The following is a 27,830-nucleotide window of genomic DNA, read 5'->3' as shown; positions in this document are numbered from 1 at the left end:
TGCTAATTTTTATCTTTGAACTCATGCCAAATGTGACTTTCTGTTGGTGCAATAGATCACCATGACCAAAAAGAACTAGGAGATGGAAGGGTTTGTTTAACTTAGAGGTTATAGTCCGTCAGGGAAAGCCAGGGCAAGAACTGAAGCAGAGACCATGGAAGAATGCTGTTGCTGTATTGCTCACCCTGACTTGCTGGCCTACTTTCCCATTCAACTCAGGACCACCTGCCCCACGGTGGCACTTCCCACAATGGCTGGGTCCTTCCACATCAGCCATTAATCAAAACAGTGCCTCACCTATTTGCCCACAGGCCAATCTGATGGAAGCATTTTCTCTGTTGAGGTTCCCTCTTCCAAACAATTCTAGCTAGTGTTAAGTTGACAAACAAATAAGAAACTCTATAACTAATCAGCATGGTCATAAAATAAATAAATATAGGTAAGAGAATGGTCCAGGTAATCAATAGCTGTGCTAAGTGAGCCTGCTTCATGGCTACTGATACTATGTTGAACATTTTACCCCTGAAGAGATGCTGTGGATTAGATTGGCTTCCTTTCCTATATTTAAGGTGCCTTCTTTAGCTTTTTACTGATTAATATTTCTACTTTTTTTTTTAGGCTACCATCAAAAACAATGAGTTTAAAACCATTCACCTACCCATTTCCAGAGACAAGGTTCCTTCATGCAGGATCCAATGTGTATAAATTCAAAATCAGATATGGCAACAGTATCAGGTAATTTGAAAGGTAGGAACATAGCTCATGTAAGCACAGGCACGTGTATTCCCTAGTTCATCCTCTCTCTGCCTCCCTCAGTCCAGAGAAGTGACTGCAGTAGCACCTGGTCAGTCTCTTTCCCAGGTACTTAGAATTCATTATATTTGTTGTTGATATAATTTCCTAAATTAGGGACAGTATATCTTTGAGAAGATATTTCTCAGAATTATTTCTTCTTGGCCTCATCTCAAAACATCTATCCATACATACATACATACAATTGTAAATAGGGCTGGAGAAATTATTTGTCAGGTAAGAGCACCAATGTCTCGTCCAGATTCCAGTTCTGTTCCCTGAACCTATGTGGTGGTTTTTCCTGTAATTTTACTTCTGGTGGCTCTGATGGCCTTCTAGCCTAACCTCCACAGGCACTACATGCATGTAGTACAGACATAATACAAGTGCTATCTATCTATCTATCTATCTATCTATCTATCTATCTATCTATCAATCAAATAAAACAGGGGCTGGAGAGATGGCTCAGCAGTGTGTATTACTCTCCCAAAGGACCTGAATAAAGTAAGATTCTCAGAACCCAAGTCAGGTGGCTTACAACTACCTATTGTAAGACCCCAAAAACTGAGGGTGCCCCAGCACCCCACGCCCCGGAAGGCGACACCCAAATCACTCTAGAGAAACGGTCTCAATGCAATAGCATGAGGATTTTTTTATTTCCAGAATTCTGGGTTCCATAGCCGTACACCATGCAGGGTTAGAGATGACTATGGACTCCGAGTGCCGAATTGCAACAGCTTTTATAAGTTTACGACAGAGCCCACGAATCACAAACCAATCATTTCTTAGCATGGAGAGCCCGCGAAATGCGAGCCAATCAGTTTAAATTATCGGAGCCCACGCTAAGTGGACCAATTAGTTTCCTATAATGTCTACAGCTGCGTGAACTACTGCTTAGGGGTAATGGCGTAAGTTTACAGAAAATAAGCTTAGCCCATTTCCAGTTACCCTATGGGGCCAGGATCACCTATTGAAGGCCTTTCTGCTAGGTCTAAACAAAGGACAGGTTCTGGAATGTGACCTTTTACCTAGTTTCTTTTTAACAAAGCGAGATAGCATTTTAAACTCCTGATTTCCTGGGGTCACCAGAGTCAGGCCGTATTTTTCATCCCTTCACTATGATATAGCTCCAGGGGATATGACACCTTGTATCTCTGTGGAAACTCACATATATCCATATACCCACACATCCATATACTCACACATCCATACACATACACACACCCATATACCCACACATCAATACACCCACACATATCTATACACATCTACACATATCTACACACATATCCATACACCTATACACACACATACACATCCATATACCCACACAGACATATCCATACACCCACATATCCACATACATCCACACATCCCTATACCCACACATCCATACACACACATATCCATATACCTATACACACACACACACATCCATATACCCACACATCCATGAACCCATACACATCCATACATACACACCCACATTCATACACCCACACAGACATGCATATATACATGATTAAAAATAATTATTTCAGAGATTGGTGAATCTATGAGATTGAGGCCAGCATGGTCTGTGGAACCAATTCTAGCTAGCAAAGGCTACATAGTAAAACCCTGTTGTTGCTACTTTGTTTCCAACCCAGTTCCCTGGTAAAGGAAATCTCAATCAGTAACAAAATAAGCTATAAGCCTAGATTGGGTAGACCTCCCACTACACTACTCTATTTACATGTACTTTATCCCATATAACTTGAGGCTTCTCCAGGCCACAAGCTTCTCTCTCTACAGCCTCTCCTTCAATCCCTCCTCATCCTATTGCTCCTCTGTAGCTCCTCCCCTAAACTCTCAGCTCCTCCCCCTTCTGCCCAATCATTGGCTCAAACCTTTACTTGAAAAGCTAAGGTGGGGGGGGGGAGGCACCTCCTCATCTGCAGCCCCTCTGAGGAGTGGAATTAGCATCAAAATACAAGCCCAGGGCTATCCACAACACCCTGTCTCAAAAATAATAAATGTAACTATTAATTAAAAAACAGGAAAGCATTGGAGGGGAATATAAGGACAGAGAAAAAAAGGAGGGAGGTGATTGGAGAATGGATGGAGAGAAGAAGGTTTATGGGAATATGGGGAGGGGGGATCTGGGAAAGGGGAAATCATTTGGAATGTAAACAAAGAATATAGAAAATAAAAATATTAAGAAAAAAAAAACAGGAAAGCCTGGGGTGGTGGCGCACGCCTGTAATCCCAGCACTCTGCGAGGCAGAGGCAGGCAGATTTCTGAGTTTGAGGCCAGCCTGGTCTACAGAGTGAGTTCCAGGACAACCAGGGCTATATAGAGGAAACCCTGTCTCAAAACAAACAAACCCACAGGAAAAAAAGCGGGGCAGTAGTGGCACACTCCTTTAATCCCAGCACTTGGGAGGCAGGCAGATTTCTGAATCCGAGGCCAGCATGGTCTACAGAGTGAGTTGACAGCCAGGGCTACGGAGAGAAACCCTATCTCCAAAAAACAAAAGACAAACAAAAGAAAAAACAAGAAAAAAACCAGAATGCCTCTTTTCAGCTTTATACTTTACCTTCTTGTCTAAGTGCTCTGACTAGAATTACATTGTTAGGCTGAAACAAAATTACCTTGATTTGAAGATGATATAATCTTATTCATAAAATTCTTAAAGAACACATATACATGCAAATATGTGTATACACACATATACATACATACACACAAATTATTAAATAATTACAGAAATTTAAGAAACAATTTCCTTTAAAATAATGTTAAAAGCATCAAAGTACAATAAATTTACCTTGAGAATTATAAATCATTGCTGGAAGAAATTAAAACTTCATTCATTTTGCTTATGGTTTTGTTTTGAGATGGGTCTTGCTGTGCAGCCATGATCTCCAACTTATGGTCTTATTTTCCCTGGATGCTGGAATCAGAACTATACGCCACCCGACTAAGCTCTTTTTTAAAATTTTATTAGAGTAAGTCATGTATCTATGGGTGGCATTTTGCATGTGGATCCCCACAAGATTCCTCGGAACTTGAGTCACAGTCAATTGTGAGATGCCTGATGTGAGAGCTTGGATCTGCTGAGCAGGTACAATGTGTCAGGTAAAAATTCCAGAAATTTAAAGAAGAAGAAGAATCCAGACACATGCCTGTAATCATAGCACTGAGGAGATAGAGGTAGGAGAGTCAGGTGTTCAAAGCCAGCCTGGGATATATGAGATTCTGTCTCAAAACAAGCAAACAAGCCAACAAACAATAAGTACTATTAATGAGAAAATTTTCTTTTGGATTTGAATTTAATTTTGGATTTGGCATTGATTTATTAAGCAAGACACCAAAGAAATAATCAACAAAAAATAAAAAATTGGAATTTATTTTTTAATTATTTAAAGAGATTTTTTGAGACAGAATCTCACTCTGTAGCCTTAGTTAGCTTGGAAATCTCTATATAGATCAGACCAGCTTTGAATGGACAGAGATTCTCCTGCCTTTGCTTCCCCAGTGCTGGGATTAAAGGTCTCTGCCACCACTTCTGGCTAATTAATTTTTAAAAATTTTCAAAGGTCATTTTAACAGTAGTGACAGAGGAAGTATTTACAAATCATGTATATTTGAGGTTTTTAATATTCAGAATATATAAAGAAGTGCCAAGAGGTTGGAGAAAGGCTCAGTGGTTAAAGAGTACTTACTGTTCTTGCAGAGGATTGGGCTTCAGTTCCCAGCACCTATATCAGGGGGCTCACAATCACCTATAATTCCAGTTCCCAGGGATGCAACCTTTTGTGGCCTCCTAGGACATGTACACACATGATATACAGAAACTCATACATTTACATTTCGACAAATCTCATTAATGCCCAGCTTAATAGACGATCCCTAGAGACGATCCCAACTGTTTATAATTCTAGTTCCAGAGGATCTGACACCCTCAAACAGGCATACATACATGAAGAATATCAATGAACATAAAATAGAAATAAACAAATTGTTCTTTATAAAATATTAAGTAATACTTGTTAATATTGCTACCGGTCTTATCTGGGGAGTACTTAAGTTATGAAAGCTGTCAAAACACACAGGGATGGATATAACTTTACAAATTTCATTTTTTTCCCTCTCAAAAATCCAAAACTTATCATTGTCAGTTATTTTTCTTGGCTGGACAGTCTTACCTTACTCATTTTTTAGAAAATGCAAGTATTTTTCCATAATGTTTCCTGTCTTACTGCATATTGTATTAGTCAGGGTTCTCAAGAGGGACAGAACTTATAGAGTAAAATTTTAACCTAATCATAAATATACCTAACATGACAAAACTATCCCTTGCACAACTGAAGATGCATTATAAATTTAAGAATAGGTGGCAATGTACCTTGAGAGACATTCTTTTAGTATCTCAAAGTTAAATATAACCATTGATAGTCTCTTTATTGATGTTTTTACATGATAAGGAAATCAAGGAAAGAAAACACAAATATCTGCACAAACACTTTCTATTTTATTTTATTTTATTTTATTTTATTTTATTTTATTTTATTTTATTTTATTTTATTTTATTTTTCGAGACATGGTTTCTCTGTATAGCCCTTGCTGTCCTGGAACTCACTCTGTAGCGTGAGACTGGCCTCAAACTCAGAAATCTGCCTGCCTCTGCCTCCCAAGTGCTGGGATTAAAGGCATGTGCCATCAACACGCCTGTTATTTGTTTCTTAGCCTGAGGGCTTAAGTGGCCAGGGGGAAATCTGAGCTTCCAGATCAAAGGAATGTTTGTTTTTTCTTCTGGCAGGAGTGCTCCCTCAACTGGAACCAAAATTTCTAGGCCAGCAGATCTTAAGGTCTCAGAAACGGGAAGCAAAATTTTCCTAGTGGGTCACTAAAGGTGGTAGTGAGTGGAACTATTCCTTTTTCTACCCCTTAATTCCTGAACCTGTGGATCCTAGCTATCTGAGAAATTATACCATATATTGGACACTGATTCAAAGCATAGACTGCCTTCTGCAGAACCCTGCTGCAGCTTTCCAGGCTGTTGCCACATAATTGGCACTTTAACTGTGTCTTCAAAGGGCAGTTCCATGTTTGTATTGGGCCAGCTGCTTCAGGATATTGGAGAACACGATAAGACCAGTGGTTTCCATGATTATGGGACCATTGGTGAACTTCTCTGGCTGTGAAATGAGTTCCTTTGTCAGAAGCAATATTGTACGGAATAACATAATGGTAGATAAGGCATTCTGTAAGTCCGTGGATGGTGGTTGTGGCAGAAGCATCATATGCAGGAAAGACAAATCCATAACCAGAATAAGTATCTACTGCAGTAAGGACAAAAATATTGTCCTTTCCATGGAGAAAGTGGTTCAGTGTAGTCAGCCTACCACCGGTTGCTGACTGGTCACCTTGGGGAGTGGTGCCATATCTGAAGCTCTGTGTTGGTCTCTGCTTGTTGGTGGACCTGGTACTCAGAAGCAACTTTAAGCAGGTCAGCCTTGGTGAGTGGAAGTCCATGTTGTCAAGCCTATCCATAATTCCCATTTCTGCCACCATGGCTCCTTTGTTCATGAGCTTAGGCAATGGCAAGGACGCCTGGAGCATAGGGCTGACTGTCCACAGAGCAGGTCTTCCTATCTACTTGATGATTAGATTACTCTGCTGAAGTCACGGTTGGATCAGCATTTACATGGGACATAAGTATCTCCACATTCTTTGCCCATTTAGAGAAATCTAGTCACATACTTCTTCCCCAGATTCATTTCTCACCAATTTTCCAATCATGTTTTTTTTAAGTCCCTGATAATCCAGCTAATTCACTGGCTATAGTCCATGAATCAGAGAACAATTGTACTTGTGGTCATTTTTCCTTTCAAACAAAATGTATGAACATGTGCACTTCTTGAAGTTCTACCCATTCTAAAGATTTCCCTTTGCTAGTATCTTTCAGGGCTGTCCCACAAAGGGGTTATAATGCTGCAGCTGTCCAGGTCCAGGTGGTGCCTGTATAATGCGCAGAACCATCAGTAAACCAAGCTCTACTTCTTTTCCTCTATCAACCAATCTCAGGACATATCTTTTTTTTTAAAGATTTATTTATTTATTATATGTAAGTACACTGTAGCTGTCTTCAGACACACCAGAAGAGGGCATCAGATCTCATTATGGATGGTTTTGAGCCACCATGTGGTTGCTGGGATTAGAACTCATGACCTCTGAAAGAACAGTCAGTGTTCTTAACCGCTGAACCATCTCTCCAGCCCAAATTTAAAAAAAAAAAAAAGCAAACAAAAACAAAACAAAACAAAAAAACCCAACCTTTTGAACCATTACAGCAGAAATATAAGATCTTGCAAGTTTTACAGAGAAGACTTTGGGGGGGCAACCTTGTACCAGTTCTCAAACCACACCATGTAAGGTGAGCACTGGGTCAGCCACAGACTGTAACATATCTTGTTTTAGATACTACACAGGGCTTGCTTGCTTATGGTACTTCTCTGTTTCCCTTCTAGAGGAGAAGAAATAGAGGATAAGGGAGTCATCATCCAGGAGCTTGAGGTAGGATAAAAAAAAAAAAGCAACTTCTGAAGAAATTATTTACTCCTGAAGTCAAGGATGAGTCGTCACACCCAAACTTTTTGTTGTTGTTGTTGTTGGAGGTGGTGTTTTTTTTTGTTGAGACAGGGTTTCTCTGTATAGCTCTGGCTCTCCTGGAACTTACTCTGTAGACCAGGCTGGCCTCGAACTCAGAGATCCGCCTGCCTCTGCCTCCCAGAGTGCTGGGATTACAGGTGTGCGCCACCACCGCCTGGCCCAAGCTAATCTTGAACTCAGATATCCACCAGCCTCTAAGTGATGGACTTAAAAGCATGTGCCACCACTGCCCAGCTTCATATCCAAACTTCTATTATTTCCTACAAACTGAGTCACAAACTGCACCTGATATTGGTATCTCCATGCAAAGAAGCCACTATTTTTCCAGGAAACTTTAAAGCCCGTATCCTTTTTCAATTCTTACTAAAGTATGAGTGCCTTTGAGACTGGTTGTTGTTTGTTTCCACTGGGGTTCCCAGACAGGGCAGCTCTGTTGTGGCAGTTGGCACAAAGAAGCTTCCGGAGGAGTGCTGCCTTCCAGGGCTCTGGTAATGCCACTACCCCAACCACCGCCTGGTGTTTGACGTTCAGGAAACTGGGCAGTAAACACACTGACAAGTGCTTGTGTCTTCATTTTAATTGGAAACATTTGCCATCACTTTGTTCCAAGTTCATGTTCATTCCTTTTCTACACAGTTCTGCTTGTTAGAGATTTCCAGAAAGAAGGCTAAGCAGGGATAGAGCTTTGTAAACTGGTGAAAGCATTGGACCAGCAATTAGAATTCTGGGGTCTGGCCCTGTATTATAAAGTCTTTTCTTTCACCTGTCAAATGAGATTAATCTGTTTCCAAGATTATGGTGTGGATTTCCAATAGATGTGCCCAGTGCTGGGCACACATACGGGTTAGAAAGCATTTGCATACATTTGTGTGCATATCAAAATTTGCAAACTGCTTTTTTGTTTGGTTGGCTTGGTTTTAATTTATTTTGGGCATGGAGGTCTCGCTATATATACCATCCTGGCCTGGAACTTGTGTTGACAAGTCTTACTTTGGACTTTCAGAGATCCTTCTGCCACTGCCACCCAGGTACTGGCATTACAGGTTTGAGCCTCCACTATCTGTCCTTTGTGTGCATTTGTGTGTGTGTGTGAGTGAATGGGTGTGTGCATGCTTCATTTTTGCAATGAGTTCTTTTATCTTAGGCTGGCATGTGTAGCTGAGGATGTTCTTGAATTTCTGATCCTCCTGCCTGGAATTATAGGTGTATATCATCACACATACACATGTGGTTTATACAGTGCTGGAATTGAACCCAGGACTTCATGCTTACTAAGTAATGACTCTGCCATCTAAGTCGCATCTCAACTCTTTTGTTTGTTTGTTTGTTTGTTTTATACAAGATTATTTTGTATGTAGCCCTGGCTGTCCTGGAAATCACTCTGTAGAATAGGCTGGCCTCAAATTCACAGAAATCTATCTGCCTCAGCCTCCCAAATGCTGGTATTAAAGCATGTGCCACCACTGCCCAGCTCCCAATTCTTTTCTTTTATATTTTTGTTTATTTATTTTATGTGTACAGGTACTTTGCCTGAATATATATCTGTGTACCCTGTGTGTGTCAGATGTCTAAAAATGCCAAAAAGAAGGTATTGAGTCCCTTGGTACTAGAGTTACAGAAGGTTGAGAGCCACCACATAGGTGTTGGGAATTAAACTCTGATCCTCTGGAAAAGCAGTTGGTACTCTGAGCCATTTTTCTTGGTGTTTGAGACAAGCACTTGCTTGGTAGTAACCCTTGCTAGACAAGCAACCTGGAACTAATGGCAATCCTCCTGCTTCAGCTTTCCAAGTGCTAAAAACATGTCTGGCTCCAAAGTATTTTTAAAAAAAATTGTGACAAGATCTCACTGATCCTCAGGACGGCCCTGAACTCATAGTCCTCCTCCTGCCTTAGCCTCCCAGATGTGATCACAAGTGTGTGTCTCCATACCTAGCGGTAAAATACTTTTTAGGTTTTCTTTTTCTTTTTACAAATTTTATTTATTCATTTTATATGTATAGATGTTTTGCCTGCATGCATGTCTGTGTACCATGTGCCAAGTACTTGCAGAAGCCAGAAGAGGGTTTTGGATCCCTGGAACTGGAGTTGCAGGTTATGAGTAGCCATGTAAGTGCTGAAATCAAATTAGAGTCCTCTAGAAGAGCAGCCCTTGCCACTGAGCCATCTCTAGTGAGAATTCTAGAATCTTGGTTTCTTTAAAAACAACAGAAATAATATTAAAATGTGCTCTCATTTTAGTCCCAGGTGTAGGGGTATGGGGCTGCTTCGGACTGTTCATAGAGCTGACCATGATTTGCCTCCTGCTCTACCAAAAGTGTGGGTTTGCCAGCTGAAGATTGTGTGGTGTTTGGAATTTTGGGAACTTTTCAGAAGGTTATAAATGCTAGGGCCCCATAGGTGGGGTTGGTTGTTGTTGATCCTTTAGGGAGGTTGGTTGTGCTTTGTTAGTAGGTGCTCAGAGAAAAACAAAGGGCAATTAGATTCAGGGATCTCTCTCCCTCACCCTCAGCCCTCTTCCTCCCCCTCTTCCTCCCCCCTTCCTTTCCCCCTCCCCCTCTCCCTCTCTCCTCCCTCTCCTTCTTTCTCTCCCCCTCCTCCTCTTTCTCTCCTCCCCTCCCCTCCCCTCCCTCTCCCCTCTCTATCCTCCTTTCTCTCCTATCTAGTGATGCTAGGTGAAACCAGGAGGAATAAAGAGTAGAAAAAAGACGAACCCACAGAGTAGCAAAGACAAGCTACAGCCATGTCTGAAGCCCTACGTGTTCTCATTCCTTCCTTATTAGTTTCAGGGACAAATATTATCATTCTGTTTTATTCCTTTTGAAAATATTAACTGAGAAGTAGTGTAGTCTAATTATCCAAAATACTAGTTCTAGAAGCTGTAAAAGTGCCTACAAAAGCATGAGTACCTGGGTTCAGATCCTTAGCAGCCATAAAAGTTAAGCTCAGCACTGTAAGCCCAGTGCTAAGGCGGCAGAGACACTGGATCCCTGGAGCTCATACGCTGTCTAGCTTCACCAAACCATGAGCTCAGTGTCAGTGAGTAACCCTGTCTCCTGAACTAAGGTAGGGGATGGGGAAGACATCCAGTGTTGGTCGCTAGGCTCTTTATATGTGCACACAAGCGCATATGGACACTTGCACATACCCACAGAACACACGTGTACACCAAAAAAATGCCATCACAGCAGATACTAGCTACCGTTGTAGGCAATACACAGTGCTAGTGTAGCAGATACAACAACAAACGACAGTTTGTTTCCCTGGGCCCAAACTTGAAGAAAACAAAGTTTACAAAAGTAAAATTTCAAAACTTGGAACCAAAACTCAGAATGTTTTCCATAGAAAATAAGTGGTCTTGGGTTGGGACATAGTTCAGAGGGAGAATATATGACATTCAAGGGCATAGGTTCAGTTACAGTACCCACTCCTCCCCCAACAAGATCATAGAAACCATTTTAAATGCATTAATTAATTAATTTGTGTGTGTGTGTGTGTGTGTGTATGAGTGTGTGTGAGTGTGTGTGTACATGGTCATGCACCACAACTAATATGTGGAGGTCAAAGACCAACTTGTAGGAATTGATTCTCTCCTACCATAAGGGTTTCAGAGATTAGACTCAGACTCTTCAAACCTAGTAACCACTTCTCTACTGAGCCAGCCTGCAGTCCAAACAGTCATTTTACAATGCCAAATTAGTTAGACTCATTAAGGAATCTAATTAAGAAGCCAAATTGTTTACAGGCCTCAAGATTAAGTAACAGTTAAAGCAAGACTTTCTGACTTGAGCAAAAGCAAAGTAACTACATGTCAATAAGTATTGTTATTATTGTTTATCATATCTGTTGTTAAGGACCTGCTGTGCTCTGCTCTGTTTCTTAGTATTAAAGTAATATTGTTAAATTGGTGCTCTGAGAAAGCAGGTAGATTGAGTGCTTTCCACACTCTCCTTACCTTCTCTTAGTAGGGAAAATGGACTGTGTATGTGGAATACAGTGCAAGGCCTTGGGCTAACTCTTGTGAAGTCTGAGATAACAAATCATTGCTGCAGGGACAGCTCTCGGCAGGACCGTCTTCTGAACTGTACCTTCTAGGTAGAACAGGTAGGATTTAGACACGTGCTGGTAAAAGAATGTATTTCAGGTAGAAGGAACAGCAAAAATATTTGAAGTGGAAAAGCAGAAAATATGATCAGAAACCAGCAAATGGTTCAGTTTCATTAAAACACAGGTATGTGGGGCTCCCCAGATGGGTCAGCAGGTAAAGGTGCTGCCTGCCAAGCCTGACATCTTGGGTTTTATTCCCAGGACCCACATGGTGGGGTGAGAGAACTTCCCAAGGCTGTCCTCTGTAGCATGTGTGTGCCCCACCTGCACGCGCAGGGCCTGTGTACACACACTCATTTTATTTATTTTTATCATTTTATGTAAGAGTGTTTTTGCCTGTATGTATGTCTGTGCACTATGCATACCTGGTGCCCATGGATGCCCAGAAGAGGTGTTGGATCCCCTGGAACTAGAATTACAGATGTTTGTGAGCCACCATGTAGGTGCTGGGAATTGAAACTGGATCCTGTGAAAGATTAGTCATTGCTCTCAACTACTGAGCCATCTCTTCAGCCCCAGCTCTTTTTGTTTCTTTGTCTTTTTGTTTTTGAGACAGTGGTTTCTCTCCTGGACTTCTCTTTGTAGACCAGCCTGGTCTTAACCTCAGAGATCCCCCTACCTCAACTTCCTGATCACCTTTTCTTAATTGAAAAAATTGTACAAATATGGTTATAGTGGCTGATACCTATAGTGGTAGAGCTCTGTGAGCTTGAGGCCAGCCTTGTCTACATAGTGACCTGCAGGCCCTCCAGGGCTATGCAGTGAGACCCTGACTCAAAACAAAAACAAAAACAAAAACAAAAAACAAAAAACAAGCAATAACTAACAAAATATAGTTGTTTGAAAAGTGAAAGATGTAGATGGAAAGATGAGCTTTAACAGTATTAAAATAGAACTGGGCAGTGGTGGCGCATGCCTGTAATCCCAGCACTCTGGGAGGCAGAGGCAGGTGTATTTCTGAGTTCGAGGCCAGCCTGGTCTACAGAGTGAGTTCCAGGACAGCCAGGGCTATACAGAGAAACCCTGTCTCGGAAAAAAAAAAATCCAAAAAACAAAACAAAACCAAAAAAAAAAAAAAAACCAGTATTAAAATAATTTTAAATATCTCTTTCAGGATTCTATTCGTGCAGTCTTGGCAAACATGGACAGCCTGCAGCCCTTTGTTACAGAACACTTCATTGTATTTCCCTGTATCCTTTCTTTCCTGGTCCTTCCCCTGCCCCTCCTCCAGAAAAGTGGAATTTGATGTTTAAGTTAGTTCCTATCTCATGTGGCCCAGACTGGTCCTGCATCCACTTTCCAAGTGCTAGATTATAAGGGTAACCCTATGCAAAACGCCATGCCTGACATTTGGGCTTTGGAGGTAGCTAGCCATAGCTGTCCTTCTCATAATGTTCTCAAGGGTAGCCTGGAATTCACAGTAATCTTCCTGCCTCTGTCTCCTGAGAGTTGTAGTATTGGTTTGCAACACCACAGCTGGATTTTCCTAGCTCTCAATGACCCACAGGTGAAACAATAAGATTCAAATGGAAGCTGTGAGACTGAAGGCCGTTTGGAGGGTAGGCAGAGAAGGAGAGCTGGTGTCTCCACCTTCACATACTCTTCTTCTTCCTCAGTTCCTTAACACCATCCTCAGATAAAAGCAAGTGGGAGAGAGTTTCCCACCTGAAGTTTAAACATGGAGAAATCATCCTGACCCCCTACCCGTTTGTTTTTACTCTGTATATAGAGATGAAATGGTTTGCTGAAAGTCTGCCTTCAGGTCAGTAAGGATGAGAAGGAGGGAGGTGACCGAGGAAACGGGCAGGACTGGGAGCTGACCACCAGGTAGCTGTCTGCCCACTCAGGCTCCAACCACATAGGACAGACCCTGGCGCATTCCCTTCAAGCTTAGTCCAATACCTGTGGCTTAGGCACCATGATATGTTATTTAATCTGCCCATATCTCCTTTGTGAATGGTGAGGAGACCCACTAATTTTGGGGATTGTATATATAAGTGTTAGTGGGTGGGAATACATAGTGTATCTGGATTGTAATTGCTCAATGCCAGATACCCATGTAAACATTCAATTTTGTTTTTGTTTGTGAGATCGGCACAAGGGCCTGAGTTTGAATCCCCATTGCCTATGGCCACACACATGTACCTGTAACTCTGACCTTTGGCCAGAGAGGGGGTAGTGGATGGGGAGTTGGCAGAGTGGGCAGGTTCTAGGAGCTCACTGGTGGCTGGCCGGCCAAGATGAAATGCTGAGGCTCTGATTTAGTGAGAGATACTGCCTCAAGGGAAAGAGAGTGAGAGCAGAGGACACCTAGTTTGTCGGGTAGGAAAGCATAGTCTCCTTGGAAGGGCATTTACTGAAGTACAACTTGAGTCAACTCTGCTTGTTCTGGAGCGAGGCAGGGCAGAAGCTCAGCCACTGGTTGTTCAGGAAAGTTGTACCAGGCAAAAAAGGAAAGGACTCAGGCAGAAGTTTATCTCAAGCCAGTTGCCAGAAATAAATAAAATCCAGAAACCCAGGTAAAACTGTCTTGCTCCATTATGATGTTCAAATTTCCCATTATAGGGAAACCAGCAGATGATATTCCTCTTGAGTTGGTAAGTTTTGCTTTTTCTATACAAAAATGAAAATTGTCTCTCTTGCCTCAAAAGTGCTGCCCTTGTCTCTTCTGCCTTTGTCCCTCTGTTGGTGCTCAGGTCGCACTGACTAAATATGAGACCATACATCTCCCATCATCTAGATTTCAGAGGCAGTGTCTCTGGCAGAATGTCTTGCTGAAATGGAGATGTTACAAGTAGCCTTTGGTAGGCAGTCCTCTTGTCTGGGCCCTCTAAACTGTGAGCCGCTCTAGAAGAGGAAAGATCCCAGGAGTCTGGTTTCCTCCCTGCAGGTCCTAGCTGAGAAGGAAGCAGAAGAAGCCACAATGAGGAAACGGAAACTCTGGGAGGAGCCCAACTCCCCTAGCAGGCCAGGGCCACACAGGTCAGTGGTGTAGAGAGGCTTTGCCACCTATTGCTGTTTGTTGATTCTGTCCTTGAGCAGTTGCTTGATTTGGAGGGTTCTTCAGTACCTTGCCCACCCTAGGGGGTAAACTGAGGAAAGGAAATAAATTGATATTTTCTACTTCATTTGAACAGTCTCTCAGCAAAGTAAGATTGTTTTGTTCCTCAAGTTAGAGACTGAACTGGAGTGTAGCTTGACTGAGTGCTCACCTAATAGGTGTGAGGCCATGACATCAGGAAAAAAAAATACAGATCAAGGCTAGGAGGAAACACCATTAGATCTAGAGAACTGAACTCAACAGTCTGTGAATATGGATGGTATTTTGTAATAGAAATCACAAAACCTAGGAATCCTCAGAATGTTATACAAAAACAGAAGGAGGCTAAAGAGATAGCTTGGCTGGTAAAGTGCTTGCCATGCAAGCCTGAGGGCCTGAGCCTGGTCCCAGAGCCCACGGGCCTGCCAGGCAGGGTGGCACAGGCTTAGAGCCACAGTGCTGGAGAGATGCAGGCAAGTGGACCTCCGAGGCTCACCAGCCAGCCAGCCTCCCCTACTTGGCAAGCTCCAGGCCAGCAAGAGACCTTGCCTCAAGTAAAAACGTGGACAGGACTTTGAGAAACAGCACTGGAGGTTGAATTTTGCCCTTGACACAGGTGTGCACATGTATACATTCAATACATACATGAACATACACATGCAAAGGACTTTGAAAAAATGAAAATGAATAAAATAGAATGTTTTATCCCATGAACAACTGGCTAAAATGTAAATGTGTGCAAGATACTGTCTGTGTGGTGGTACGCTCACAGTTTCAGCTTTCAGGAGGCAGAAGCAGAGACTCTCTCACTGTAAGAGGCCAGTCAGGGATACTAGAGACATCTTGTCTTAAAAAGTAGCGTGCATGAATTGTTAGAGGGAATGTGAGCATATTCCAACACGCAGAATCGCTGCTCTGGAGGCTTCTTGTATGCTTTTGATTCTCAGTGGGAGAATTAGTAAGACAATCTAGTCATTCTTGCCATCCCCGGGAGGCCACTGGAATAAGCCAAGGTGTGGTTTGCTCCCCAGCCCAAGATGCCCAAGATGTCAGTGAAGGTAGGTTACAAAGAGGCCGGCTCTGGGCTCTCTGGGAGGACATGTCAGTGACAAGTAGGGAGTTCATTCTAAGCCATGTGGCATGTGAAGTGTAGAACTTGGTTTTATTTTATTTAACTGATTTTCCTACAGAGATGAGGCCCCAGGTCTCCCCCTGGATTTTGGTGTCCAACTGAACATTTCATAGTCCAATACCTCTTTCCATCACATTTACTGTGTCTCAAACATACCTTTAAATGTCTCCAAATGAAATTCTATTGTGAATTAAAGCAACCAAAGAAAATCTTGCCACACAATTTATCCTGCCAGCCAGTAGTATAAAAATAGCCAACTTGCTGAAATATTCATTTGGGCTACATTTGCTAGAATGTGGTGATGCTGCCACAGCCAATGACATTTTCTGGGCTTTCCTCCCCCCTTCAGGGCCAAGATGGAGACATCTAGTGAAGCTTCCAGCACTAAGGAGCCTCTGAAGGAGAGCAAGAGGGTAAGCATTAAGATGGGGACTTTGAGGCTCTGACGGCTCCTTCTCTGTTACAGGCCAGGCTCCTGTTACACTCTCTGTTTGGTCCTTGCTGCACACTAAACTGACTGAACTCATTCTTGGGTTTCACTCTCTGTAAAACAACATTTAACTGTTCTGTACTTATCACTGTCCCCAAAGTAGTTGTGTAATGAACACACCTTGGATCTTTTCATGTTGACAGTCTTCTTGACTTAACTGCTTGTGTTTTATAATTTAAAAATAGGTTTGCATTGAATGGGCATGAAATCTAATGTAGAATCATTACTATAGAACATTTTTTGCCTTTTGGAGTTTGAGTCTGGGCATGTCTCATTTTAGTAGGTGAGGTGGGCATGTATCAGCATTAGACACTGGTGGGGAGTAGAGGTGCACGCCTATCACTCTAGCACTCTGGACAAGGCAGCAAGATGGCTAGCGTGGCCTGCCTAACCACACTGTAAGTTTCAGGTCAGCAGAGCTGTGGAACTGAATTAAACTCAGACAAGATCAGGCAGTTATCACCCCTTCATGGGAGGGAAAGGGCACTTAAGCTCAACCCCTAACTAAGATTCTGGCGGATCATGAGCTGCTGGGGGAAGGGGAGTCATTTTATGGTGGGGAACAGCCACCAATAAGCTTCCCACGACCCAGTAAATAACCCTATACCCATACACATACAGGCAACTCTATGTTGTGGGTCTGGAGAAGAAAAAAGGACATATGAGCTCCTGCTGGATGTTCTGGGAAGAAGAAGAGTGAGCAGGAGAGGGGGGGGGGGCGAGGAATAAGGTGGTCCAATGCAGTATTCACGGATAGAATACTGAAAGGATAGATTTTAAATTACTTTGTAAAAAAAAATTCAGGCTGGTTATGGTGGCACATGCCTTTAATCTCAGCAGTTAGGAGTCAGAGGCAGGATCTAAATTCTCTGATTTGCAATCAGCCTGTATCAAATAGAGAACTCCAGGCCAGCCAGGGCTACATAGTAAGACCTTGTCTCTAAAATAAACAGAGGGTTTGAGAGATGGCTCAGCAATTTGAGCATTTGCTGCTCTTACAGAAAACCTGAGTTCAGTTTCCAGTATCCATGTTGGGCAGTACACAACTGCCTGTAACTCCAGCTCCAGAGGGTCCAACATCCTCTTCTGGTTTCTGTGAGCACCTGCATGCGCTTACACACACAAAGACACACACACAGACACACATACACAGACACACACACTGATAGTTTTTTAATTAAACTATGCATTTCTCAGTGAGATGGCTCATTTGTCAAAGGAACCTGCTGCCAAGCCTGCTGACTTGACTTCCATCCCCAGGACCCATAGGGTAGAAGAAAAGATCTGACCAACACAAGGTATTCAGACTTCTTTACATGCCATGACAGAAGCACACCCTCATATAGGCATGTATTTTTCACAGCCTACTTTAATAAGGGTTCACCTCCCCTCTAGCCCACTATCCACCGGAGGCAGTGGGAAAGAAAAGTTATTAGGACACGGGGAAGTGAGCCTGTTCAGAAATAGTTCTGTGGGGATTACAGTCTTTGTTCTTCTCAGTCTAGTCTACTGGCAAACACCAAACAGGAATCAGCAGCTATGTTGCTACTTTGTTTCCAACCCAATTCCCCGGTAAAAGAAAGCTCAACTCAATCAGTTAACAAAACAAGCTACAAGCCTAGATTGGGTGACCTCCCACTACACTACTCTATTCCATCTATATTATCCCATATAACTCCCCGTTTCTCCAGGCCACGAGCTTCCCTATCACCACCGCCTCTCAGTTTCTCCTCTTGTTGCTCTTCCCCTTCCTCTCAGCTCCTCCCACTTCCCCCTGCCCAATCATTAGCTCAAGCCTTTATTTGAAAAGTTAAGGTGGGGAGAAGGTTCACAAGGCAACTCCCCATCTGCAGCCCCTCTGAGGAGTGGAATTAACATCAAAATACAAGCCCAGGGCTATCCACAACACAGCCGCAGCCCAGTCATTCAGCAGACACCACACATGAATCAGTAAGGGCAGTTCATTCCAGAAGAAACCTCGAGACTGGCCAATACGCCCAAGTCCGTGGAAGTGGCAAGAAGCCACAGGAACCTCACAAGAAGTTCTTTGATGAGTTTCTCTCTATGAAGTCACAAGCAAAACTCAGCATCGCGGTGTAAGTCGAACTTACACATGTGTGTTGCCAGTGAAGACTAGTGAGGCCGCGCGAGACAAACCAATGCTCGAGACAAACCAATGCTTGAGCTCCCACTGTCTGTGGGGCCATATTTATATTCTTTCTAAATATCATGTGCCCTTTCATGTGTCTGCCTCAGCAAAACTTTCTCTCACCTGTCTGCCTCAGCAAAACATCATTATAGCCTAACTGAATCTCCAAAGAAAGCAGAAATTTCCACTTTACCCTCATACATCTCACATTCCTACAGCCACATTAATATGTAGTTAAGCCAGGGCATGATTGCCAGTGCCTTTAATTCTAACACTTGGGAGGCAGAGGCAGGTGGATTTCTGAGTTCGAGGCCTGGTCTACAGAGTGAGTTCCAGGACAGCCAGGGCTATACAGAGAAACCCTATCTCGAAAAAAACAACAGCCCCCCCCCCAAAAAAAGATATTAAAACAAACAAAGAAACAAAAGAAAACTAACAAAGCCTCCAAAACAGGTACAGGCTGTCCCAGTAATGTGATTTTACTTGATTTATTTGATGGTTTGTTTCTTCATTTAAATGTTCACATATTGGCTACTTCTCCATTTTAAGGCTCCTTGCTGACAGTTGTCTTCAGAGTGGCACATTTTAGCCAGGCAATGATGGTGTATAGCTTTAATCCCAGCACTCAGGGGGCAGAGCTACACAGAGAAACTATCTCAACCCCATCTTCCCCACCAAAAGAAAGTGGCAAAAAGAATTTTTTTATTTCCTTCCCCTTTTAAATATCTTGTAACTATTATATGTGCCTTATAGATATTTTTAAATTTTTTTCTTTGTATCTCAAAAATAGATCTTTTTTAAAGATCTATATGTGATCTATATATAGATCTTTTTAAAGATCTATATGTGAGTGCATTGTAGCTGTCTTCAGATGTACCAGAAGAGGGCGTCAGATATCCTTGTGGATGGCTGGAGCTACCATGTGGGTGCTGGGATTTGAACTCAGGACCTTCAGAAGTGCAGTTGGTGCTCTTACCTGCTGAGCTATCTCTCCAGCCCCTCAAAAGTAGTTCTGACCCTAAGTTCCAGATACTACCGGGCTGGAGAGATGGCTCAGTGGATAAGAGCACTGACTACTCTTCCAGAGGTCCTGAGTTCAAATCCCAGCAACCACATGGTGGCTCACAACCATCTATAATGCTATCCAATGCCCTCTTCTGGTGTGTCTGAAGACAGCTACAGTGTACTCACAAACATAAAATAAATAAATCTTTAAAAAAAAAAATAGCAGCTGGGCGGTGGTGGCGCACGCCTGTAATCCTAGCACTCTGGGAGGCAGAGGCAGGCGGATTTCTGAGTTCGAGGCCAGCCTGGTCTACAGAGTGGGTTCCAGGACAGCCAGGGCTATACAGAGAAACCCTGTCTCGAAAAAACCAAATCCAAAAAACAAAACAACAACAACAAAAAAAAAATAGCTACCACCTTGGACTTCCCAGGACCCACAACATGATCAGTCAAGGAGCAAAGAACTCCCATATGCATTTGTTCAAGACACAGTTCTTTTTTTTTTTTCTTTTCTCTCGAGACAGGGTTTCTCTGTGTAGCCCTGGCTGTCCTGGAATTCACTCTGTAGACCAGGCTGGCCTCGAACTCAGAAATCCACCTGCCTCTGCCTCCCTCTCTGGGATTAAAGGCGTGTGCCACCACCGCCCGACCCTAGACAGTCCTATGTTTAGTATGTGCCAAGTACTTGGGCTATCATGCCTCTAAAGCCCCAGGAATGTCAGGTCAGACAATCAGATCGTTGTGTGCCTCCGGGAAGCATAGGCCACATAGTGAATGTAAAGAGGTCATGAGGGGAAAGTCCCTGAGAAGTGGAGGCCCTTGAAGAGCCCAGGCTGAGAGAAGAGTGTGACACTTTTTATGCCTGGAGGCCAGTGCTAGGAATTGTTATTGTACAGATTAGCAGAGACCAGACTATGATAGGCTTCAAGTTCACCAGGACCACAGGAATTACCTAAAACCTTTCGGAGTAAAGTAGTGAAACAATTTCACTTGTAATATTTTGTCACCTGTTTAAGGCATGTTGTGTGCCAGGACACCCAACACACATGTAAAACCTGGCTACTTATTTCCAGGAGTTTATCAAGTACTTGACTGTGCCCTTGGGAATCTAGACTTCTGCCTCTGGGAACAGGGTTAAAAGATGGGGCCCCAGTTTTGTGTCAGCCCCACAGCCCACCGAGTGGTTTTAGGCCAAAAGCTGTTTCCTCTGCACTTCCAGCCTCTGGAAGTCAAGAAGAGAATTGAAAAAGTACAAGAGGGGTACATGAAGCTTTGGAGAACAAAGTGCTCTCCAAGCAAGATAATTGCTACAAAGGAGCATTTCCCTCGCACTACCCTCGTACCTTCCTATTCTTAGTTTGACACATCATCTCCTGCAAGAACAGTACCCACAGCTTCTTACTCAACATAATTACCTTTTCATCTCAACTCTGAGCATAGAGAAAAGCTGAGCAAAAGGAGCATGTTTATTGATTTTGACTCAACGCCCAAAGACAGCCTCCATCACAGACACTGTTCCCAGGGAAAGGATTTCTCCTAAATTAATGTAACCACAGTGACTCTCAGTGCAAACTACTTGAGCTGGAAGAATTGAATTTGTTCCTATGGTTCAGTGCTTGCATCCTCCCACCTCTTTGTGGAAAGTTTGGGTCATAGGAACACATACAGCCAGGGAGGATTGTGCATGTCTGAACACACTGAAAAGCTTTAGCAAGGAATGTGTAAAAAGAATGCAGTACTTGTCTCATACGACCTGTTTGGGGAAGAATAGGAAGGGAAGACCCTTTCTTTTTGTTCTTTCAGATCCTAGACCTAGACAGCCAGACTACAAAAGGGTTAAAAAAGTGTTCCTCTTTCTCCACAACCTCGCCAACACCTGCTGTCTCCTGAGTTTTTGACCTTAGCCATTCTGACTGGTGTGAGGTGAAATCTCAGGGTTATTTTGATTTGCATTTCCCTAATGATTAATGATGTTGAACATTTCTTAAGGTGTTTCTCAGCCCTCTGAAGTTCTTCATTAAAAAATTCTTTGTTTAGCTCCATACCCCACTTTTTAATGGGGTTATTTGGTTCTCTGGGTTCTACCTTCTTTAGTTCTTTGTATATATTAGATATTAGCCCTCTGTCGGATTTAGGGTTGGTGAAGATCCTTTCCCAATCTGTTGGTTGACGTTTTGTCCTTTTGACAGTGTCCTTTGCCTTACAGAAACTTTGTAGTTTTATGAGGTCCCATTTGTCAATTCTTGATCTTAGAGCATAAGCTATTGGTGTTCTATTCAGGAACTTTTCCCCTGTGCCCATGTCCTCAAGGGTCTTCCCCAGTTTCTTTTCTATTAGTTTCAGTGTTATGTGGAGGTCCTTGATCCATTTGGAGTTGAGCTTAGTACAGGGAGATAAGAATGGATCGATTCGCATTCTTCTGCATGCTGACCTCCAGTTGAACCAGCACCATTTGTTGAAAAGACTATCTTTTTTCCACTGGATGCTTTCAGCTCCTTTGTCGAAGATCAAGTGACCATAGGTGTGTTGGTTCATTTCTGGGTCTTCAATCCTATTCCATTGATCCGCTTGCCTGACATTGTACCAATACCATGCAGTTTTTATCACTATTGCTCTGTAGTAAAGTTTAAAGTCTGGGATATTGAATCCACCTGAAGTTCTTTTACTGTTCAGAATAGTTTTAGCTATCCTGGGTTTTTTGTTATTCCAGATGAATTTGAGAATTGCTCTTTCTAGCTCTATGAAGAACTGGGTTGGGATTTTTATGGGGATAGCATTGAATCTGTAGATTGCCTTTAGCAAGATGGCCATTTTAACTATATTAATTCTGCCAATCCATGAGCATGTAAGATTTTTCCATTTTCTGAGATCTTCGATTTCCTTCTTCAGAGATCTGAAGTTCTTGTCATATAGGTCTTTCACTTGTTTGGTTAGAGTCACCCCAAGATACTTTATGCTGTTTGTAGCTATTGTGAAGGGAGTCATTTCCCTAATTTCTTTCTCAGTCTGCTTATCCTTTGAATATATAAAGGCTACTGATTTGCTTGCGTTGATTTTGTAGCCAGCCACTTTGCTGAAGTTGTTTATCAGCTGTAGGAGTTCTCTAGTAGAGTTTTTAGGGTCACTTAAGTATACTATCATATCATCTGCAAATAGTGATAGTTTGACTTCTTCCTTTCCAATTTGTATCACTTTGACTTCCTTATGTTGTCTAATTGCTCTAGCTAGGACTTCAAGAACTATATTGAAAAGATATGGAGAGAGGGGGCAGCCACTGCTGGTGGGATTGCAAGATGGTGCAACCACTTTGGAAATCAGTCTGGTGGTTCCTCAGAAAACTGGGCATGACACTTCCTGAGGACCCTGTTATACCACTCCTGGGCATATATCCAGAGGATTCTTCAGCATGCAATAAGGACACATGCTCCACTATGTTCATAGCAGCCCTATTTGTAGTAGCCAGAAGCTGGAAAGAACCCAGGTGTCCTTCAATGGAGGAATGGATACAAAAAAATGTGGTATATTTACACAATGGAGTACTATTCAGCCATTAGAAACAACGAATTCATGAAATTCTTAGACAAATGGATGGAGCTGGAGAACATTGTACTAAATGAGGTAACCCAGTCTCAAAAGATCAATCATGGTATGCACTCACTGATAAGTGGATATTAGCCTAGAAACTTTGAATACCCAAGACATAATCCACAAATTAAATGATGTCCAAAAAGAATGGAGGAGTGGCCCCTGGTTCTGGAAAGACTCAGTGCAAGAGTGTAGGGGAATTCCAGAACAGGGAAGCGGGAAGGGGTAGATGGAGGAACAGGAGGAGGGAAGAGGGCTTATGGGACTTGCGGGGAGTGGTGACCCAGAAAAGGGGAAATCATTTAAAATGTAAATAAAAAATATATCAATAAAAAAAGGGTTAAAAAGACATTCGAGGACAAATAAATGACCCCATGTGGACCAGACCGCTCAGTGTATTCTCACCTCTGTTCCACTTCTAAGCAGGTCTGACTCTGAACTGTCAGTGACTTTCAAGGCGTGACACCCTGCTGGCCCTCTTCAGTGGCACCACAGTAGTCTTCCTCAGCCTGTCTTTCCTCTCTACAGTTTGTGCCTGTACACTGCCTTCCAGGGAAGCTACCCTTTTTTTGTGAGAGAAGTTTCCTTGCTTCTGGGATGACCTTTGCCATCTCTGTGACCACTTATACCCAGCCCTCATAAATGCTGGACTCTTCAGTGTTCTCTGTAGCAAGATTAAGTCCAGAATCGTGGTTTCATCTGTAAGAATTACCCTTTCAAGAAACTAGAGCTAGGCCCTCTAAATCCTCCTTGCTGTCTAGGAGGGTGAGAATGGCTTTCTTCCTCCTGTAGCTCTCTCATCTGTGTAGGAACATGACCCTGGGCATGCCCACTATAGACACCAAGTTGAAGGGTTTGTGAAGATACTCAGAAAGATCTACCATTCTAACTTGAAACATATGCTTTAGAAGAGGGTTCAGTGCTGACTTCTTCCTAGGGACCTACTGCAACTCCGTCTCCCCAGTGCCCTGTACAACTTCTTCACCAGAAGCACACTGTGAGTAGTATCCATGCTGCAATGCAGCCAGGTCCTCAGGCTATACTGGGTGAGGACAGGACAACTGGTAGAGATTCCAAAGAAAATGTATGCTTGTTTCTGACCATGAGAGTGTTTACTGGAAATATGGACCTGGAACCAGGTTGTATGATATCCTCTTCAAGGTATACAGAAATTTCTACAAAGAGTGGCACATGAAGCCGGGCGGTGGTGGTGCACACCTTTAATCCCAGCACTTGGGAGGCAGAGGCAGGCAGATTTCTGAGTTCAAAGCCAGCCTGGTCTACAGAGTGAGTTCCAGGACAGCCAGGGCTACACAGAGAAACCCTGTGTCAAAAAAAAAAAAAAAAAAGAGTGGCACATGAAGAGACAGAAGAGTGCATCATACCATGCGGGCTGCTCTGCTGCCATGTTTCCACCATGCCTGGCTTCAGCCATTCTGATTCTATTTACTCAGTAATGGTACTGTGGCCTTCTCATTATGTCCCTGTGTTAGGAAGCTGGAATGACCAAGAATAGAAGGAAGTATAGGACCTGCTTGGGCAATCAGAAGTCAGTAGTACCCAGATCACAGGCCATACAGGATGAAGTCTTAAGATATTATCCTTAGAAACAAAAAAGAAAGCCGGGCGGTGGTGGCGCATGCCTATAATCCCAGCACTCTGGGAGGCAGAGGCAGGCAGATTTCTGAGTTCAAGGCCAGCCTGGTCTACAGAGAAACCCTGTCTTGAAAAAAAACAAATCCAAAAAAACAAAAACAAAACAAAAGAAAAAAAAAGACAGGCAGGAAGACTGGGGTAGGGTGTATACCTTTAATCCTAGCAATGGGGAGACAGAGACAAGTAAGTGGATCTCTGTGAGTTTGAGGCCATCTTAGAATACAGAGAGTTTCAGGACAGCCAGGGCTATACAGAGAAACCCTATCTTGAGAGAGAGAGAGAGCTATTGATTTTATCTTTGGTCTTTTCTGTTTGTTTGGTTTTGTTAACAGAGCAGGGACGAAGAAGGCCAGCAGGAATACCAGGCTAGCCCAGCTTCTAATGCCATTGCTGACAAAGAACGGGGTAAGTTTGGGGAGATTCTTGTTTGGTTTTGTTCTTTGAGACAGGTTCTTGTGGTAGAATCCAGGCTTGCCTCCTGAATGCTGAAATTACAGGCATGAGCCACCATGCCCAGCCACCCCCTGCTTCTGACATTGAACTCAGTAGCCTAGAAATTCCAAAACATTTCCTAATAAAGTGGACGGTGTCAAAGGAAAGCTAGAAGAGGTGTGGTTACCTCTTCTGTGGGGCTGAAGAACTATTTCTGGGAAGCACGTTCTCTTTACCTGGGGCATCAGCATCGATATTGAAGGTGTGGAGCTGGAGCTGAGTTGGTAAAATACTGAATTCACTTGCACTAAGCCCCAGAGACAATTCCCAGCACCTCCTGAAACCAAAGTACACACCTTCAATCCTAGAACTCCAATGGTTTACCAAAAACCAAGTTAGAGGCTGGTCTGGGTTGCATAAAATCATGTCTCAAAAAACAAATGAACAGGGCTGGAGAGATGGCTCAGAGGTTAAGAGCACTGACTGCTCTTCCAGAGGTCATGAGTTCAATTCCCAGCATCCACATGGTGGCTTACAACCATCTGTAATGGAATCTGATGCCCTCTTCTGGTGTGTCTAAAGATAGCTACAGTTTAATCATATAAATAAAATGAATAATTCCTTTAAAAAAAAAAACAAATTAACGCTGGGCAGTGGTGGCACATGCTTTTAATCCCAGCACTTGGGAGGCAGAGGCAGGCAGATCTCTGATTTCGGGGCCAGCCTGGTCTACAGAGTGAGCTCCAGGACAGCCAGGGCTATACAGAGAAACCCTGTTTCGAAAAACCAAAACAAACAAACAAACAAACTCAACGTATAGACAGATGCTCTGCCTGGTCTAGGAATGCCCAAAGAAGAATAACCTTCCAGCATTCTGATCTTTTACCCCGAGTAAGGACATGGCGTGGGATGCAGTGACCCAGATGCAGGATGTGAGCCTATGAATTGTTGGACACGTTATGGTTTCCTGTGGAAACATGTCAGCTCTGGTGGGTGGCTGAAACTTGAGGTGTATAAATATCTCAAGCCTGACTTTGAAAATACGCGAAGGTCAGAATAGAATTTTGCTGAGCAGAGATGAAATTGGAAAGGTCAGAGTAAACATTTTACCTGGCTCTAAATAATTCTTGGTATGTGAGCCTGTCATGTGATCTCCTCTTAGATCAAGGAGTCTGTGGGCCAGCGTCTCTTCCCTGCCTGAGTGTTTTCTTTACAGATGCTACACTGGGGCATAGCCTGCTAGGGCTGGTTGTCCCTTCACTGCAACATAGCAATCCATCACCACTGAAAGAGCCAGGAGCCAGAGGCTTCTTGGGGTTTCTAAGGTAAGACAGAGTTTTTGTCATCATGCTGAAAAACAGTCTCTGGGTTCAGTTGCTTCATTGAGTCTCAGATGGGGAGAGACTAGAGAAGGAGATTCTTCCCTGTGATTTCTCAGTTGTATCAAAGACAGATAATGGAGATGGAGTAAGAGCAAGGGCCCTGACTCAAAAGAATGTACTTTTTTTTTTTTTTTTTGGAGTGCTGGGACTAAAGGTATGTACCACCATACCAGGTTTCCTTCTCTTAAGACAGGGTCTCACTTTGTAACCTCAGTGGATTTTGAGCTTGGGCTGCTCTGCTCTCTTCATTTATGCACAGTTCTTTCCACTCTGAGGTGCCTACATAAGGCCTGTTTCACAGATGTTGATTGAACAGAAACATCTATTTTTCTTGAGTCATTCATATGATTTGGAGTCCAGAACGCTTTCACTCTCCTGTCCAGATCTAGGTGTGTGTTCAGAATCCTTTATGCAAAGACACTGAGCAAGTCTTTGTCTAGCTAGAGCTCAGCCATCCTGCAGCAATTCTTTCTCCTTTATTTCCCTCTTCCGGGGGTAATCTAATTTGGGTGCCTTCTCAATGCTGTTTTGGACTTGGGTTTCCAGTCTGTGGTTCCCCAGAGCAAAATGCCCTGGCTAATGAAGCACTAATGGGAACCAGGGAGAAGGAGCGGCCTCCTCGGTCTCAGACCCCTCTGCTTGCATCCTGCAGTGCTCTCTTCCCATTCCGGTACTTCTTCAGGAAGAGCAGTCAGTGAGCCTTGCAGGCACCACAGCATGAGGCCTGGGTCGGCATAGAAAAGATGTCCTCTTGCAGTGACTCCTCCTGAGCTATACCATACCTCGCGTGACTCCTCCTGAGCTATACCATTCTTCGCAGTGACTCCTTCTGAGCTATCTCTTTTGCTTTCTTTTTGTTTTCTTTTTTGCTTCTGTTTATTTTGAGACAAGTGTTACTGCACACATCCCAGGCTGGCTTCAGTCTGTGCCTCGGCTCCCTGTGTGCACTCCTGCTGCCATCCTTTCCTCCTGACCCTGAGGACGGGGCACCAGACCAGATGCTCATGTGAGTTTATCCTGTTGTTCACCTCTGGTCTTTCCTATCTAAAACACTGGCAAGACATACCGCTGTTGCAGAGGGCCGCTGTTCTCAGTACCCATAACAAGCAACTGACAGCGGCCTGTAGCTCCGGCTCTATCAGGATGGCTTCTGCAGAAACTTGCACCCCTTGCCCTGTACCCTCATAATTGGAAAAGCAAAGCAAAACAAAACAATATTAAGAAAGGCCATCAAGGTGGCTTGATAGGTAAAGCACCTGCAGCCAAACCTGATACCTGAGTTCAGTCTCCATACATGCACCATGGCATGGGCATCACACAGAATAAAATGTACTTGTATTAAAATTTTCAAAATAAATAAGTAAACAAAACACTAAAGAATTCTACTACCCTAAGGTTTAAGT

General features: G+C 43.1%; 1 protein-coding gene across 2 annotated transcripts; it reads left to right on the top strand.

The window, feature by feature from the left end:
- Nucleotides 1-634: 634 nt before the first annotated feature.
- Majin (membrane anchored junction protein) lies at nt 635-27,125 on the top strand. 2 transcript variants are annotated; one of them, XM_052173387.1, is made up of 10 exons: nt 635-735; nt 7,309-7,354; nt 12,671-12,746; nt 13,193-13,318; nt 14,122-14,153; nt 14,447-14,538; nt 16,078-16,141; nt 24,946-25,018; nt 26,262-26,370; nt 27,080-27,125. In XM_052173387.1, the coding sequence occupies exons 1-10, from the start codon at nt 635-637 to the stop codon at nt 27,123-27,125; spliced, it is 765 nt and encodes a 254-aa protein (XP_052029347.1). The 2 variants fall into 2 exon arrangements, with proteins under 2 accessions (XP_052029347.1, XP_052029355.1); XM_052173395.1 differs by lacking the exons at nt 12,671-12,746; nt 13,193-13,318; nt 14,122-14,153; nt 14,447-14,538; nt 16,078-16,141.
- Nucleotides 27,126-27,830: the final 705 nt, after the last annotated feature.

This window comes from Apodemus sylvaticus, chromosome 1 (genome assembly GCF_947179515.1).
Source record: "Apodemus sylvaticus chromosome 1, mApoSyl1.1, whole genome shotgun sequence".
In the NCBI taxonomy this organism is placed as follows: Eukaryota; Metazoa; Chordata; class Mammalia; order Rodentia; family Muridae; genus Apodemus; species Apodemus sylvaticus.
The sequence above is the reverse complement of the archived record's forward strand: the minus strand, read 5'-3'. Positions and strand labels throughout refer to the sequence as shown.

Excerpts from the sequence above, each read along its gene's own strand:
- Majin (XM_052173387.1), top strand. The coding sequence starts at position 635 with ATGAGTTTAAAACCATTCACCTACCCATTTCCAGAGACAAGGTTCCTT. Across the intron at positions 736-7,308 it reads AGATATGGCAACAGTATCAG|AGGAGAAGAAATAGAGGATA; the intron begins GTAATTTGAAAG and ends TTTCCCTTCTAG. Across the intron at positions 25,019-26,261 it reads CATTGCTGACAAAGAACGGG|ATGCTACACTGGGGCATAGC; the intron begins GTAAGTTTGGGG and ends TTTTCTTTACAG.